The 18839-nt window shown below is 40.4% G+C and overlaps 1 protein-coding gene across 5 annotated transcripts in view; it reads left to right on the plus strand.

Annotated features, from left to right (window-relative positions):
• Window positions 1-18839, plus strand: part of nrxn2a (neurexin 2a) — a 364908-nt gene that overhangs the window by 258088 nt on the left and 87981 nt on the right. Inside the window, exons 1-2 of one of the 5 annotated variants that reach the window (XM_060890362.1) lie at window positions 1485-2597; window positions 2852-3220. The exons of 2 other annotated variants lie outside the window; for them this stretch is intronic. In XM_060890362.1, the coding sequence (XP_060746345.1) occupies window positions 2917-3220 (304 nt within the window). In that variant the 5' untranslated portion in view covers window positions 1485-2597; window positions 2852-2916. Of the gene's footprint in view, window positions 1-1484; window positions 2598-2851; window positions 3221-18839 lie in introns of those variants that run through there. 2 more of the 5 variants (XM_060890361.1, XM_060890363.1) reach the window with 2 other exon arrangements.

Here is an 18839-nt window from a genome sequence, read left to right on the forward strand (position 1 = left end):
TTTGAAAGACTTATTCAGGTCATATAAATTCACTTCAACATTGTGGGTATGTATGAGGAAGAGGGCAGACATCGCTTTGCTGTACTGTAGGTGTGTTACGCTATTCTGTAATAAGCATAAACAGGCTTGATAAAGATGCTGTTGCCTGGATTCACATGTCTCAGAGGAAGCATGTGTCAAGCTTTAGCCTCGGTTGTTAGTTATTGTATGATAAGGGAGAGCTGGATGGTGGGTGGGAATTGGCAAGTGAGTAAATTGGAGAGGAGAAAAATCTAAATCCTGTTCATTCACTATTCCAGTCTCCTGACAAGATTATGTTCAAAGCCATACAAGATGTTTCACCTGGTCTCAAGGTTATCTATTATATATCTCAAGCACTTGGTGTAAAGAGGAATGAGAATCGACTAGAGTCGTGCAGTTGCCCCTTCTGTACGCTCTGTAACCTGGGGTAAATCTCGATGAGAGGAACTTCGTGTTCGTTTTAACTTTGTGGCTAACTGCAGCCTTTTAGCCACAACCCGACAGCCAGGATTTACACGCTGTGGATGCGTGTGCTGTGAAAAGGAGTCGCCTCTCCCCTCTCGTGTGCACCACTCCTCAATCAGCCTTGGCTCACTAGCGATGGTCCGCTCCCTCTTTTCCTCTCTGTGGCTGAGTAATGGCCCGCTTATCCCCTCCTGTCACCATGAAAGGTGGCACTGCCTCCATTCTGTTCTGCCTTTTTTTTTTTTAGCACACCCTTTCAACCGACGAGGCAATCCCAACTGAGATCTCTATCCTGGTTGATTTATCTGATGTATGGGGTTGCACAGAGTCAATCTTTCTCTCTATTCTTCTCTTTCTCTCTCCTGCACTTTCTCCTTTAGACTTTTATTTGAACAGAGCTGCATTGTTTCATCACTATGTGGCTGTTTTTTTAGATTGCACTTTAGCACCCTACTAGTTGTTAGGTTTGTTTTTAATAAGACAGCCATTTACTAACATAACTAATTTGCTTTGCAAAGGATTTGCTTTATGGTGTTAAGAGTTGGAACAAGTGGAGAGTAAAAAAATGAGCCTTCTTGTTATCAAGTCTGGTGTATATTATTCTTTCATGATGGAGAACCAAGTGATGCTGTTTTGGTCACAAGGGTTGGAAAGCTACATCTGGACCTTGTGAATGTTGCCAGATTTACATACTGTAATATTTTTATTTAGTATCCTCAAAATCCTAAGAGACTGATTTTACCCTACATATTTTTGCTAATTCTGGATGTGCTACACTGCGGTCTTAGTGTCTTTACCGTCACTATGATGAGTCAACATTAGCTCTGATTTGTTGGCTTGGCTATTTTGCAAGCCCTTGTATCTGATACTTTTTTCTTTTGGCTTGTCTCTATGTCTGCCTGTGTGCTTATGCGCTGCGTTGCCTGCCTCCTCCACCTCCCTCCCTGCTCTCTCTCTCTCTCTCTCTCTCTCTCTCTCTTTCTCTCTCTCCCTCTCCCTCCCTCTCTTACAGACACACTACGCTGCTCTCTTTCCCCTCTCTTTTCTCTCTCATGCCGTGATAGTCATTGCCTATGGTTTAGGAAGGAGGACTCTGTGTCCTGGTCTGAATGTCCATGGAGAAAAGCCAAGAGTCGGCGTTTCTGTGCTCTCTGCTCACTGTCCTGTCCATCCTGGTATTACCTCTGTCAAGGATTTACGTTGGAGGAAAGGAAGACGTGTTATCTGGCAGTTTTTGATTTTAATTAGCCTCTAAATATTTATGCAACATCAGCAAGCAGTTTTCCAGCCACCTTTACTTGCCTCTCCTCTGGGAATCATCAGTGTCCTAGGGAGTGTGTCCGTTTCTAGGAGAAGAGAGGAGAGAGAGCAGGGAACAGGAAGGAGAGAAATGAGGGGGATGGAAAGCAGCGCTAATCAATACAGAGTACGCGTCAGCGGCTGAGAGAGAAGAGACGGGGAGAGAGAGAAAGAGAGAGAGAGAGATAGAGAGAGAGAGAGAGAGAGAGAGAGAGAATCTCGGCTGCTTACGGTGAACGTTCCATCGCTTGTCTCGGCACTCGTTCCATTGCTACGGCTCAGGCTCCGGAAGGTGAGGGCTTCAAGGAGGAGTGTTATTACAGCTACCAGCGCATTCTAGGACTCATGTGGAGCTTGCTTTTATTTATTTATTTACTGATTTTTCCCACTGCCGCGCTGCAGCAGATTTCTCTCTCCATCTGCTGCTTTTTCTTTCCATCAGAGTTCTCCTTCCTGCTGCCCTTCTTTGTCATCCCATACCATTTTTTCTTCTTTCTTAGCTTTCTTTGCCTTTCTTTCTTTATATCTTCTTTATGCATCTTTGTAGAATAACCCATTTTTCCTCCTGGGATGTTTCTTATCACTTCCTCTGCAGTGGAGGGGCCGCCCTCTGAGGGAGAGTGGTCTTAACAGAGCGTAAGCTCTACCTGAGGCTGGAATACAGAGAACGGGAAAAGAGAGAGAGTCACCTGGAGCACTTTTTCTTTGCTCAATTAAGCCGATTTTTAACGTTTTGATGCATTGATTATTGGCTGTTGTAGCTTTCATGAGAAAGCCTATGGGAATTGTCTCTACAGATGTTTATGATTCTGGTAAGATTGCATAGTTTTGTTTGATTGCAGACAAACTGCCCTGAATTTTTTGTCTTTTTAATTATTTGGGAATTGAACCAAAGAAAGGACAGCAACAGATTTATTTCTCGTTGGATTTTGAAGTCAGACTTAAAAGACACTGAGGAGCTTTTTTTTCAATGATTTTTTGGCTCTTTGGAAATCTACTGCAAAAGAGTTGAAGGCTGGGCTTTTTTTAATAGATATATTTATATATATTTTTTGTTGTCCATCAGACCTTTTTTGCTGAGCTGTTTACCTGTCCTGTGGATAATGACCGACATGGGCTTCCCACTCTGAGATGTCTCCTGTGCAGCAGCTGGGACAGATGGGAGGTGGCAGGGCCTGGTGCGGTACTTCCTGCCCTAAGTTGGAGGTGCTGCTGCTGGGCTGGGAGTGTGGGGGAACAGGTTTGATGGGTCTAGGCACCTGGTGGAGGCTTGCATTATCTTTGGTCCTTCTAGTCTCCTTGCCAGACAGAACAGCCAATGCTCGGGTATCTTCCAGTCTGAGCACCACACACCATGTCCACCACTTCCATAACAAGCACGGGACTGTACCCATCGCCATCAACAGGATGCCCTTCCTCACAAGAGGGGGCCACGGTAAGTCCTCATGTCGTGTCCTCACCATCTTTTCATCTCAGTTTTACATTGCATTGATACGATTAAAGCATTTTTATTAGGTTCAAGCTCTTGCTGTTGAGCTCACTGCTCACTTTGGTATATGCAGCCATGATTGGTATCATGGCGTTCTGCAGCACTCCTTGCTTCCTGCACACATGCTTTGATCCTTGCCTCTATTCTACTCTTTATGGATCACATCGGGAGGGGTCTCAGACTCTCTCTGCTTTGCTGCAGATCTACTAGAGAGACAGATATTAAGATGAGCTATCTTTTTCAGTACTTTCAATTGTTACGTCAGTCATTGCTCGCCGTATGATAGCCTATGGACAGCCTGTCTACAAATGCAGCTCTGTTATTTGCAGTATCTGCGTTCATGGTGTATGATGGTGAATGTATGGTATGGTGTTAATGGGAAACCTTATTTCCTGTGTGTGGAATTAGTACAGAGTACTAGAGTACAGGGCTAGTTACAGTACTGTATATAAGAGAACCTCGTTTAAAACAGTTTGGCATCAAGCCTCCTGTAAAGTCCATAAGTCTTATTCACGGTCACAAGGGGGTTTATAGCTGCATCTGGATCCTGTAACTATTGCCAGCTCTACATCCACAGTAAAACTGGAGGATCTCCAAAATCTTCTGAGATTTCCCAAAGCTTTTGAGACAAAAGTGCCCTTCACAGCTGCTTGACTACATAAATATGTGTATTAACTGTCACTGGACAAGATGCAAATTCTGTTTACTTTCAGCATTTTCAAAAGCTATTAGTCTAATGAATAAAGAATAATTACAAAATACCAACCCACATCAGTAAACATTGCCTTACCATGCTTTTAATGAAGCAGACACTTAAGTCATTTTATATGGAAACATTCCTTTGGCTATGAAATTAACTATGTATATGTTTATTCACATACTTGGGGCAGTGGAGGCTAAGTGGTTCTGGGTTATTGATCGGTATGTTCAGAGTGCAAATACGAGCACTCTTTCAATCTAGGAGATCCTACATAAGAAGTTTCACTGCACTGTACACTGTATACTGTATGTATAATCACAATAAAGGCTGGGAGCTTAAGTCCAGTTTGACAAAATCATCTCATCACAAAGGGTAACACCAGATAATGCCTGATTTTGAACTCTGTTGGAATCACATGTGTTTCTACGGTGAAACACCCGAATGGCAGAGCAGAGTCTCTGATAGGAATGGAAATCTAGACTATGGATATTTAACAAGGGCTTTCAACACTCAGATAGCCTTATTTGGTCAAAAGCTTTTGATTAAACTTGCTAAATAAATATTTAAAGAACATCTTTTATCTCCAAAGGCATACCAGGACAAGCTCCCAAATAGATGCCTTTTAGCATGATGGGGTCAACAAAAATTTTTGTTGATGCTGTTGACCATTCAGAGATTTAGAGATATACTGTAAATATGGATGGAATAAAGTAGTAAGATGTCCTTTACATTGGAGAGCTCATCACTGAGGTTTAGTTATAAACGGGCATGTTGAATAGTGCATTTGAACAATAGCTAAGCCACTCTGCACAGTCAGCAGACTATCAATTCCACATCTTTCAGCCTTCCTTTTTTCATTGAATTAGCAATTGCTGCTCTCACTATATCTATCTATATCCATCTCAACATTAATCTCGTCTAGACCAGTCATTTCTCTGCTGCGTAGGTTCTTCTGTCCGTACTACACAAAAGAAGACCTAAGTTAAATGTCTCTTTATTATACAATGCTGTGCTACTGTTGATTGATTTGTAACTATTACAGGATCCCAACATCACAGCATTAACCCTGCTAATGTTCTGGCTCGGTTACACAATTGACGGGTTCAATCACTAGTTGATAAAGTGTAGCCTTTCAATTTGACTTGTTCATTTAATTATGTTGTAATATAGGTTGTCCCCAGCTGCAAATAGCAGATAATAATCCCTGTTCTTTTTAGATACACCCATCAAATTATTCTGTTTGTCCATTTAGATCATTTTAGAATGAATAAATCCTTTTTCAGTATGCATGAGATGAATGTTTAATCCATGCAAATTGCAGGATATCTGGCCACCATCTTTAAACCTGTCAGCCCTATGACAAGAGAAGCAGCCTCCAAACCATTCACCCTTATTGACCAATTTGCTATATTCAATCGGTCTGTATCCTCCACACGTGCCGTTCCACCAAGTGGCAGGAAATTGATGGAATTGATATGTAGATTAGAGGTATTGTGGTGGTCTGGGAGATCTGAAGGAGTCGGAGCGATGAAGGAATGGGATTTGATTCGAGTTGAGGAAATGTGTGTCAACCCTCCTGTCACTCATAGTTCTGACATTTACATCATGTGACAAATGTCTCGTCAATCATAGGCTTTCAAAGCGACCTTCCATTTGACAGCCACAGGCTACACAGTGGGCTTACAGATCATGTCTTATATCTTGTTTAGGTATGTAATAAAGATTTGCCAGAATCTTTTAAGGAAATATGAAAAATGAAATAAGACATCAGTATCTATTACATACCATGCAATTTAACTGCCAACTATTAAGGGACTGGAGTCACCTCCAGAATTATTGCAAGCTTTAAGGGAATGGACATAAATGTTCATTTATTCAGTCATTCATCTTCAGTAACTGCTTTATCCTGGTCAGGGTCGCTGTGGATTCAGAGATGGATGCAAGGGGGAGAAAAAAGACCCAGACTTCATACAATAATTCAAAATTTCTGAGAAAATATCAAGAATTATTAAAAGATTTAGCTGTCAGTGTCCAAAAACCTGCTTGAAACCACACAATTTAAGAAATAAATAAATAAATAAATAAAAATACGAAGGGTTTTCAACACAAATGATGGATTTACAATGGATATAAAAATACATAAGCAGATGAAAATGCTATTAGATACAATTGTAGACGTTATATATTATGTTATATAACATATTGTATTATAATATATTATATTATAGTTTATTAGGGTCACTATTAGGGTTTTTTAATCAAAATGACTTTCTTGACCTGCATTATTACTGACTTTAATTTACTTCTCAGTATTTTTAATAAATCATATATTTGTAGCCACAAATAGCCCTTCACATGCAGTGATTATGTTCCATAAATCACACAAAATGTCCCTGCTCAATGTTAGGACTTTGTTGAATTAATTTACAGTCGACAAATCACAGGTTGTTCACCCAACCTGAGAAATCCATTAACCATGTGCAGCACCGGTGGCTCGTTCACAGGGGCAGGTGGGGCAGTGTCTCACTCAGCCGTGTATAGAACATCAGACATTAAAGTGTTGATCTTCAAAAAAATCCTTATTCACTCCTCCGTTTTCCATTCTGTCGATGCACTAATTATGTCGCTTTGTAGAAGCCAACATTCTGTTTTCCTATTTAAGCTTAGACAAAAATTACTATTTGAAGATTACTATTACTTTTACTATTACTATTTGTAATTTTAAAAAATTACTATTACTTTTCTAAGCGATCCGAGTACCAGTACTTCCGGTACCGGGTCTCAAAGTGGCCTTTTTTCCCATAGACTCCCATTATAAATTTTGGAGGTAACTTGGCAAGCTTTCGACCTATCTACACCAAACTCGCCCAGCTCCTTTAGGGTGATACTCTGAACAAAGGTTTAAACTGGTGTACCGACTGGCCTTTCGATTGTGCCGCAGCCCCGCCCCCAAAATATGCAAAATCAAAAAACATTTTACAACATTGACATGTGATATATCAAAACACTCAGAACAATGAGGGGAACTGCCTCGCGGGTATTCTGATGACGTCACATGACGTCACGTGATGTCACGTGAAAATAAAAAAAATTGCACAACATTGGCATGTGATATATCAAAACACTCAGCCCAATGAGGGGAACTTCCTCAGGAGTATTCGGATGACGTCACATGCTCGTCTCCACTTGCCTCCAAATGTTTTGGCACCCTATCTTTCTGTCCACTTGCCTCCAAAAGTAACACTGACCCTTATGTCCACTTGCCTCAAAAAAGCACCAGCCTTTGCGAATATTTGCCTCGTCAAAGCCAACATCAAAGTTTGTCGCGACAAACTTTACAAATCTAGTTACCTCTTGCTGAGTTACCAACAATTTTAAAAAATATATATTCACTCACTCTCACTCATCTTCTACCGCTTATCCGAACTACCTCGGGTCACAGATATTTGCAGATAAAAGGCAAAGTTTTATTGATTTGCCTTTCTAGATTTTGTGCAATCCTGGTGCTTTACTTAGACAGTTATAATTATGATTGTGTCGTCAAAAATGAGACAGTGGCCTGTTGAAACAAGACGGTGAATGATATTACCTCTGTGTTTGACTCACATAGTGACAGTAGGAGACCACAAAACAGTTGACTTTCTTGTTTCATCACTGCATCTTTACATCAGATAGTTACCTCATAGTCTCTTCCTCAGGATTAGCATATTTGATCTACACTGTTATCAAGACTGTGTCTTTGGTGTGTACTTTTTAACAACCAGAATAAATAATTTTACAAATAAATCAATGAAAAAATAAAAATCACATGGTAAGTGGAACAGTTATGTCAGAGATGTTCAGCTTGATCATCTAAATGACTTTTTTGTGAGGCTGCTCGGTCGTGTGGGGGCTTTTAGAGCAGACTACATGATTCTGTTCTCTCTTAGAAATTGGTGTACATGGCTACTTTGCTCAAATTTATTCAAGTCGTGTTGACTTATCTTCAAAAAATCCACTGGATATTAGCCTATAGCATACATCAAGTATGGTTGCCTGTGGACTTGATTTTGTTTGAGGATATGTCATTATTATTGTTGTCTCTGTGTTGCAGAGCATTAGTAAGTGCTGTCGTTAATAATTACAACCACAGTTTTGATCAAAACAACCGAAAACTGTAAGTAGCCCTGCAGTTTAGTTGACATTTGCTCTTTGAACTGTATACTGTTTTGTTCATTAATAATGCAGTAACCCTGAATGTCTGTGCTCGTCAAGATCTTCCCTCAATCTAAGGCTCTTTGTTATGTTCTGACCACTGAGAGCAGCTCTTCAGGCAGGTTGTGCTCATCTTGACCTCCTCCTGACCTGCAGATTCATCCATGTTCGGCTGACTTTTAACAGCAATCTCTGAGCACTCGTCTGCAACAGTGTGCATCATATCTCTGTCTCTGTCTTGTTCTCTCTCACCATTTTGTTTGCTGGAGTAGCCCCTCCCTTTCACTTATACCCAGTGGTCCGTGTGCTGATGCAGGCGAGATGTTTGACAAGCAGCAGGTCCTGTTTGTTCACTTATGTCAGCCTGTGCATGCTGATTTGCATTTTCCCAGCCATTGGCATACAAAGCAGGTGTGCAGCCTCTCTCATTCACTGTCCTCATCACACACTAGTCCTTTCCAAGCCTTGAAGGACACACCGTGATCTATACTGGGCACTATGCCACACTCTCCCTTAATGCCAGGCTCCATGGCCATGATGGATGAAGGCTACATTGGCGCAGCGGGATCCACCCTTGTTGCAGAGCAGTGAGCACGCTATAGATTAGACATTATCTGTGCCGGCTCACGCCAGTGAAATGCGAATCCTATTACTGCTGCCAAACTGGGCTCAGTGCATCCACTGCTCAGGGGGTGGCAGAAGAAAGAAACAGGAGTAATTGATTGGTGGGAGAAAATGGTGCGTTATGTCTGACTGCTTCATTGTTTGCTTACAGAGACTTGAATACAGAGCTGTAATGAGGGAGCACTTAACCATGACCTTTGCATTCTCTGAACTCTACTGTTGGGCCTGCAAGTATTTTCTACAATGTAGATCCTTAAAAAAAGAAATAACTGAATCTAGGTCTGTTGCTGTGAAGTGGCATGTGACCCTCAGTATTCAGATAGAACCAATGAATAACAGATAGTCAAGAAGGAAATATGGATGAATGTGAATCGTGTTAGCACCAAACTATTGAGAAAGATACTGAATTGTTGTCTGTTTAACAATGAAGTCGAGGCTTTGACCATAATACCACAGACCTGTGAATAGAGTCAAGTGTGTTGGTTGTTGGAACTATAATTAACATATCGTGTCCTCAGTTTTATACAGTTCTATCTGGGATTTTGATCAAAAACGAGGAAACAATAACTTTATCACCCTTTATGACATCATTTGCCCAATGTGGTGGTATTTTCTCCCTAATGTTTTGGGCAAGTGACCCAAAATTGACACTGATACATCTGTAATAAAAATATTACAGAAATTTAATTTAGTATGTGTAAATCCATTTCAATCAAAGGTTATATTATATTTCCATGTTTATTTTTTATGACTTCTGTCGTGATCGTTGTTTACAATGTCCTAATAGTAGTAGTGAACTTCTAGCATTAAATACCACTGACCTGACATGTCCATTTCCATATAAGGCATGTTTGTGTGCTATAAAGATGCTGTGATCTATTTTAATTTTTTTCAAATACTAAAGGTAGACTATCACGTATAGATCATACAGAGAAATTGAGAAAATTAAGACTTATTGTTAATAATGTGGTCTTAATAGACTCCAAATATTTTTCTCATTCATTAGTAAATAGATGTGATTAAGAGATAATAAAGAAATATTAGCTAAAAAATTAAAGCTTATTGACCCAAATAGCATTTGATCTTACACTATAATAAGGTGCTAGCTGTTTGACATTTGTTCAAAAATGTACCTTCGAAATTTCAGATCATATAAATGTGAAGTAAGCTTAATATAATAGAGCTTTACTAGCTGGAACGTCTCTAAAACGGCTCCTCGCCAAGCTACTACCTCGAAATACTAAAGTCACGATTTTTGTTTTTTATTCTTGCTAACCTCTTTAAGAGAAGGCACCAAAATAGCATTGGCAGTATCAGCATTTCATCTTCTACAGTACCTATACTCCCACATTACCCAGTCCTAGATTGTATCTAGCAGGCAATTTCAAGGTGTGTGCTGTAAGCACAGGATAGGAAGAGCTCTTAAATGCTCATTATGTGTACAGCATTAGTAGCAGACTGTAGCCACATTTTCAGGCATAATTCTGTTGACTTTCCCAGTGTGCCTCCTCACTGATTACCCTCTGGGATGCTGGCTCTGAATGTAACACGGAGCAGATAGAGGAAACCCAGGCATGTGGTTTCACTGAGGACTGCACCCGGAGGTCTCAGTAAAGCTGAAGATCAGTGCTGTGAGCTGTGAGGGGTGAAATCATGCTCATGGTGCCTGGGCATCTTTTTATACAAGTGCACTAAGATCAGAATCAGCCATGGCAAACTACTCTGGAGCAGTGAATCAAAGCTGGTTTGTAAAGCCTGCAGACTACGTTGTTGGTTTTATTTATTTGGCCTGTTTGCATTATAGCTCCAATCCTGCTATTAATTCCAAATTAATAATAATAATAATCAATAATTAATAAGTAGTAATTAATAATTAATAAGTAATAAGTAATAAGTAATAATCTTTTATGACCCAATAATATGATTCACCATCTAAATGTTACACTTAATTAGATTTGTTACAGTTATATGACCAAAGAAGCAATTCTTAACCATTCTGAGCAATAATTATCATTTACCAATGCATATTTCTGTAATATTTTGTTGAAACCTGTTTTAATCAGTTCAGAGAATTTAACAAGCTACTTCTTTATGAGGAATGCGGCACAATAAAAGATGCAAGTCGTACGGTTTTAATTGGGCCTGTGTGTGTAATGATAACAAGGTTTTAAAAACATCCAGTTAATGTGAATCTCTTCAAGGCTATTAGCTACAAAGACCACAGTAAACAATTTGATTCATTTAATTTCAGCAAACATTTTATTGTTTTAGATACTAAGCCTCAAAAATGTATTTTTATATTTCACAGCTAACAAACAGCAGTCAATAGTTTCTTTTTTTTTTTTTAAGTAACTGGGTCAATTAGAGACGGATTGCATTTAAAATGAGATAAATGCAGTGAAAATACTGTTTTTCTTACTGGTAATATCAGTGTTAGCTCATGTAGGGAACATACGCAGCAGCTACATACGCAGGAGGATATTTTTTACTTATCATTCTCTTACCCACTCACTCCCTCACTCACTTACACACTCACTCCCTCATTTATCTATTCACTCACTCTCTCACTCACTTACTCACTCACCCACTTACTCACTTACTTACTCCCTCACTCACTCACATACCCACTCACTCACACACTCACTCACTCATTCACTCACTCCCTCACCCACTCACTCACTGACTACCTCACTCACTCAATTACTCACTCAGTCACACACTCTTACTCACCCATTCAATCACACACACTCACTCACTCACATACCCACTCACTCACTCACACACTCACTCATTCACTCACTCCCTCACCCACTCACTCACTGACTACCTCACTCACTCAATTACTCACTCAGTCACACACTCTTACTCACCCATTCAATCACACACTCACTCACTCACTCACTCATTCAATCACACACTCATGTACTTATTCAATCACACACACTCACTCACTCACATACCCACTCACTCACACACTCACTCATTCACTCACTCCCTCACCCACTCACTCACTCACTACCTCACTCACTCAATTACTCACTCAGTCACACACTCTTACTCACCCATTCAATCACACACTCACTCACTCACTCATTCAATCACACACTCATGTACTTATTCAATCACACACACTCACTCACTCACATACCCACTCACTCACACACTCACTCATTCACTCACTCCCTCACCCACTCACTCACTCACTACCTCACTCACTCAATTACTCACTCAGTCACACACTCTTACTCACCCATTCAATCACACACTCACTCACTCACTCACTCATTCAATCACACACTCATGTACTTATTCAATCACACACACACACACACTCACTCACTCACTCACTCAACCACTCACTCACTACCTCACTCACTCACTTACTCAATCACACACTCTCACTCACCCATTCAATCACACACTCACTCACTCACTCACTCAACCACTCACTCACTACCTCACTCACTCACTTACTCAATCACACACTCTCACTCACCCATTCAATCACACACTCACTCACTCACTCGTTCAATCACACACTCATGTACTTATTCAATCACACACACTCACTCACTCACTACCTCAATCACTCACTTACTCAATCACACACTCACTCACCCATTCAATCACACACTCATCACTCACTCATTTACTCATTTACACACTCACTCACTCACTCACTACCTCACTCACTACCTCACTCACTCAATCACTCACTCACTCACTCACTCACTCACTCAATTACTCACTCACTACCTCACACACTCACTACCTCGCTCACTCACTCACTCAGTCACACACTCTTACTCACCCATTCAATCACACACTCACTCACTCACTCGTTCAATCACACACTCATGTACTTATTCAATCACACACACTCACTCACTCACTCACTACCTCAATCACTCACTTACTCAATCACACACTCACTCACCCATTCAATCACACACTCACTCACTCACTCACTCATTTACTCATTTACACACTCACTCACTCACTCACTCACTACCTCACTCACTACCTCACTCACTCAATCACTCACTCACTCACTACCTCACTACCTCACTCACTCAATCACTCACTCACTCACTCACTCACTCACTCACTCACTCACTCAGTCACACACTCTTACTCACCCATTCAATCACACACTCACTCACTCACTCGTTCAATCACACACTTATGTACTTATTCAATCACACACACTCACTCACTCACTCGCTACCTCACTCACTCACTTACTCAATCACACACTCTCACTCACCCATTCAATCACACACTCACTCACTTACTCATTTACACACTCACTCACTCACTCACTCACTACCTCACTCACTCAATTACTCACTCACTCACTCACTCAATTACTCACTCACTACCTCATTCACTCACTCACTCAATTTGTCACTCACTCACTACCTCACTCACTCAATTACATACTCAGTCTCACACTCTTACTCACCCATTCAATCACTCACTCACTACCTCACTCACTCAATTACATACTCAGTCTCACACTCTTACTCACCCATTCAATCACACACTCACTCACTCACTCGTTCAATCACACACACCCACTCACTCACTTACTCACTCACTCAATCACTCCAAAAAGCTGGCAGGTTTAAAAGAGTTAAAGGTCTTACACCAAATTCAACTTTAATTATTAGCATAACACTGCTCTTAACAACAGTGCACTGCTTTAGCGTTCTCTTTTATCAGCCAAAGAAGGCCTTTTGAGTTGCAAAATTGTGCGTAACATTGGAGTCTTGATGTGTATAGGAGTCGCATCCAAAAAGAGTCCCACCCAAAAAGAGTCCCACCCAAAAAGACTCCCACCCAAAAAGAGTCCCATCCAAAAAGAGTCCCACCCAAAAAGAACCCTGGCAAAAGAATCCAGTTAAGATTACGAATCTAAACATGAGTAGAGTTCACTTACTTGAATTTATGTAAATTATTAGCATAACACTGCTCTTAACAACAGTGCACTGCTTTAGCGTTCTCTTTTATCAGCCAAAGAAGGCCTTTTGAGTTGCAAAATTGTGCGTAACATTGGAGTCTTGATGTGTATAGGAGTCGCATCCAAAAAGAGTCCCACCCAAAAAGAGTCCCACCCAAAAAGAGTCCCACCCAAAAAGAGTCCCATCCAAAAAGAACCCTGGCAAAAGAATCCAGTTAAGATTACGAATCTAAACATGAGTAGAGTTCACTTACTTGAATTTATGTAAATCTGTTGAGAGGAAGCAACATTATAGATAACCGTAATGACAGTTGCAACTGTTTATGAATATAAATAATATCAATTTTCAGCTGTTCCTGTCATCCTAATCGTTTCTCCGTAATTTCATTAAACAACATCTAGATTTGCTGTGACACTGTGTGCCCTTTTTCTGCTTTCTGTCAAAACTAGAAAAAGAAAAAAAATCCTTTCAAATCATCAACTTCATTCTTTTTTAAATATATTTTGAAAAATATTACTTTAACCTTCTTGAAATGTGTGACAGTGCTGAAGAACACTTCAAGCTGAATTTAGTAGTGTCGGGTAATCAGTGGAGACTGGCCAGAGAGTGAGTGTGTGTGTGTGTGCGTGTATGTGTGTGTGTGTTAGGCATCAGAAGCAGCAGTGTAAGAGGTGTGCATCCCCCGTCTTAGCGCTTAGGTCTGTTTTGCGCAATCCACCTACTTACGTCTCCGAGGACAGAGTAAAGCACAGCACAGCATGCAGTCCTCCCTCATAGCAGCAAAACGTGCATGCAGACACATTATCAGGACACAAAGCTGGACCATCAGACACCTCCAAGCCCTCAATCAATCTATTTCTACAGTATATCTGTTTGTGAAAGTGCTTCTGTGGCACATCTTTCATTGAATAATCGCAGACGACCGAAATCGAAGGTTTTCCTTTTGATTTTTTTCCCCCTTATAAAGAGCCTAGTTATGTTTGTGAAAGTGTTCCTCGTTTATTTTTAAACAACATTTGGCAGGACACGGGATTTGAGCTTTACAAGAACTGGTTACAGCTCATTTTGCTATTTAGAGCGATAATAAAATTATTCTTGGCAATCTCTCTAAGGATTACACAATTTCACAGATAAACGAGTGCACAGCGAGCACAAGCAGCAGTGATAATACTGGTGGCATAAGTGTGATTCATTCCTACTCACGAGGGGACTCGCAGCCGTGTTTGTCTACCTCCATGACACCAGCAGGGAAAGAGGATTATTTTGACTGGAGAATGGGGTGAAAATCATTCCCAGGATCCTGTCTGCAGACTGAAAGTTCATTCACACGGCAATGAAACAATGCCTTCGGACGGTTTGGGACTAGACCTTCTTTTGATTTCTGAATAAAATTTTGATTCATTCTTGTTGAAATAACTGTAATAAAAACTCAGCAGTGATGTGACAAATTTACTCATTTCTTTCCACTCTGTATACTTATTATCACATATAATTAAGTTATTATTATAAACCTTCGGCCCACACTTACTAGGATGGAAACGTGCAATTTCTTGTATTTAAATTTATTATTCTTTTCTTTCAGTTTCATGAAATTTCATTCTTGAAATAGTACCTGTGTCAATAATTGAAAGGAATTTACATTTGTGACTGTTTTTTTATTGAAAGTTTCAGAATTTTAACAGAACAATAAACAATCGCATAACAGTTCATGTTCTTTTGTGTATAAAGCACTACATTACTGATTCTCTTATTCTCTGAAAAGTGTCTTCAGAATTTTAGCAAAGAAAGAGAAGAAGTTTTCTATGGAAAAAAAAATCCATGTCTTTAGTTTCTTCTGTCTTCACGCTCTACTAGATTCCTTTGTTAAATATATTTTTGGTCACTATGCTGTGCGGTACATTTTGGGATGTGAAGTCAGTCGCTGAATCATATTGTGCCGGCATCTATTTTAGCTGCAGGTTTGATGCAGCAGATTGGTGCAGATAATAAACAGCACTTTATTTCAGCACTGTGAGATGTCAGGCCATGAAATGCTGTACAGCGGTGTGCGGCGTGTGTGTGTGTGTGTGTGTGTGTGTGCGCGGATCACGGGCAGTCGCCGCACTACAGCTCTGGTGTGAGTAATAAATATTACTGGTTCTGGTGTGGAGTAAGTAGTAAGTGCTACTGACTGTTTAAAAGAATATTTCAGGTTTGTGTGGGTCGAACGAAGCGAGGCAGTGGGCTGTGTTCAGTGATCTAAACGTGTGATCTAGATAGAACTTGGCATGAAGCAGAATCATAAGAGGTGTATGTAAATCCCTTTTTTATATACCACCCCCTTTTCCATTTAAATGAATGGCTTTTTTTCACCAGACTGAGTTTATTCACATCCGGTATGACCGTTGCATGAGCTTGAATTCGTCTGTATTAAGACGTAAACGGAGCTCTTCGGCTTTCAGATTGCGGCTTCAGTAATAGATGTCGAGTAAAAAGAGCATCTAAGCACATAATGAACTTGTTTATGAATATATAAATATGTATTCTATTTAAAGAAAAGAGAGAAGGCAAATACGATGCAGATCAAGTGTCCTCACTCAAACTGGAATATTAACAGCAGAAATGACTTGAACTCAGACGAGCATCAGTAACCCTTCGACTGCGGCTCTCTTCCTTTTGCTCGCTCTAATTTCTAACCGTTTTTACGCACTGAAGTGTTTCCAGTGCACTTTGCTGCACTGACACGATGATTTAGGGTCCGTTTGTTGTTGTTTTGCTTTTATGGCTCCTCCGAATGGTTGGGTCAGGATTTGTGCATCTCAGCTGCTCTCATTTTTTTTTCCATTCTCTGTATTTCTTCAGCCTAATTTCAGCCTTGATGCAACCCTGTTATTTTTAACACATGCTCATTCAGATGTTTACTGTATAAATTCAAGGGTTCCCATTTCTCATGCCATATTCTAGAGAACATGTACTCAATGTACTTTTTTTTTTTTTTCTCCCAGACTAGATGTAATCATTGGGATAGAATACCTGCCAAAAAAACCCAGTTTTGGCTCGGCTTATTGTTTCTTGCCTGTCACAGAAAAGAAATTGCAGATGCACCAGAAAGACAAGGGTCTTGGGCAATTTTGCGCTTCCGTCGGCTTATCGTTTCCTCTTCCTTTTCCTTTTCCTCTTCCGTCACAGTACACAATTGCGAAGCATTTTCTCTGTGTTTCGTGGCGCCGCTCTGCCGGGCGCATGGCGTTTGGAGGAATCACCTGAGATTACCTCAGACTCATCAACGACATCAGTGTCATTTACACCACTGTTGGCTCCTCCACACTCCAGCTGAACTGTCTGAGTGTACTCTGTCTTCAAGCCTTCAACACCTCTGACTCTAGGTTCAAGGTGCAAATCTATGCACAGAAAGCTTTCACACCATCATTTGGTACACCGTTCACACCATTTCTATCGGCTAAGAATGATTATTTGATCATTTGAGAGATGACTAAATATGCTAAATACATTTACATTTACATTTACATTTACAGCATTTGGCAGACGCCCTTATCCAGAGCGACGTACATAAGTGCTTAAATCTCTAACATTGAATACATTAATGCTGGATCACTAAGTTACATACTTAAGATACCATGAGTTTAAAACATTTGTTCAAAGTTACAATGAAAGTGTCAAAGGTGTGTTTTTTTTTTTTTTTTTTTTAAAAATGCAAAAGATAATGAAAGAAGTGCTAGTTGAAGTGTTTCCTGAATAAGTAGGTCTTCAACCGCCGCTTGAAAATAGCCAGTGACTCAGCTGTCCGGACCTCTAGGGGAAGTTCGTTCCACCACCTTGGTGCCAGTACAGAGAAGAGTCTTGTAGTATACTTGCCTCTTACCCTGAGAGATGGTGGAACCAGTCGAGCAGTGCTGGTAGATCGGAGGGTGCGGGGTGCAGTGCGAGGAGTGATGAGGGCTTTGAGGTAAGAGGGAGCTGGTCCATTTTTGGCTTTGTAGGCCAGCATCAGTGTTTTGAATCTGATGCGTGCAGCTACCGGAAGCCAGTGGAGGGATCGCAGCAGCGGGGTGGTATGAGAGAACTTTGGCAGGTTGAAAACAAGCCGGGCAGCTGCATTTTGGATCATTTGGAGAGGACGGATTGCGTTCATAGGTAGACCTGCCAGCAGTGCATTGCAGTAATCCAGTCTAGAAATGACAAGAGACTGAACAAGTACCTGAGCAGCCTGTGTGGACAGAAATGGTCGAATCCTTCTAATGTTGTAGAGAAGAAACCGACATGAGCGAGTCACATTAGCAACATGAGAGGAAAAGGACAGTTGATTGTCCATGGTTACCCCAAGGTTGCGAGCTGTGGCTGACGGGGAGATCAGATCGTTGTGTAAGGATATAGCAAGATCATGACCTGGGGATGAATCACCTGGGATGAAGAGCAGCTCAGTTTTGCTAGGATTAAGCTTTAACTGATGAGCAGTCATCCATGATGAAATTTCTTAAATAGAATTGATCATCTCAGGATGGCAGTCAGTAGTAGAAGAATGAATAATGTGGTTATATAAGTCATGAAGTGTACATTTTAGATGTCTTTCAGAAGACAGGAATATATTATTGTGCAATTTCCAGGCTTTATTGTGGATTTTGAATCAATAGAATGCAAAAACACGAGGATTATATCATGGATGTCAAGAATCCTGAATCTGGACTGAAAAATATTCCCTGTTTTTTTCAGTCTTCAGCTCTCCAGTTCTGGTGAACTTTTGCACACTGTAACCTCAGGTTCCTGTTCTGTCTTTTGAAGTTGTCGCCCATCTGCATTAAAATTAAACATGTCGTGCATTTTCAGATTCTTTTGGTCCCACTGCGGTTGTAAAGAGTGATTATTTGTGTGATTGTAGCGTTCCTAAATAAACTAAAACACATGTCCATATGATGTTTGGCGCAGTTCAATGTGGAAGATTTATTATTACGTCTTCATCATCATGACTTCATCGAGATGTGATATTTAACAGTTTCATAATCAGCTGCACTGTATATGTTAACTATTTATAATATAAATATATAGAAATCATAAAATCATTCATTTTTTTTCCAGTGCCGGTGTT

The sequence above is a fragment of the Tachysurus vachellii genome, chromosome 17 (genome assembly GCF_030014155.1).
Source record: "Tachysurus vachellii isolate PV-2020 chromosome 17, HZAU_Pvac_v1, whole genome shotgun sequence".
NCBI classification, from domain to species: domain Eukaryota; kingdom Metazoa; phylum Chordata; class Actinopteri; order Siluriformes; family Bagridae; genus Tachysurus; species Tachysurus vachellii.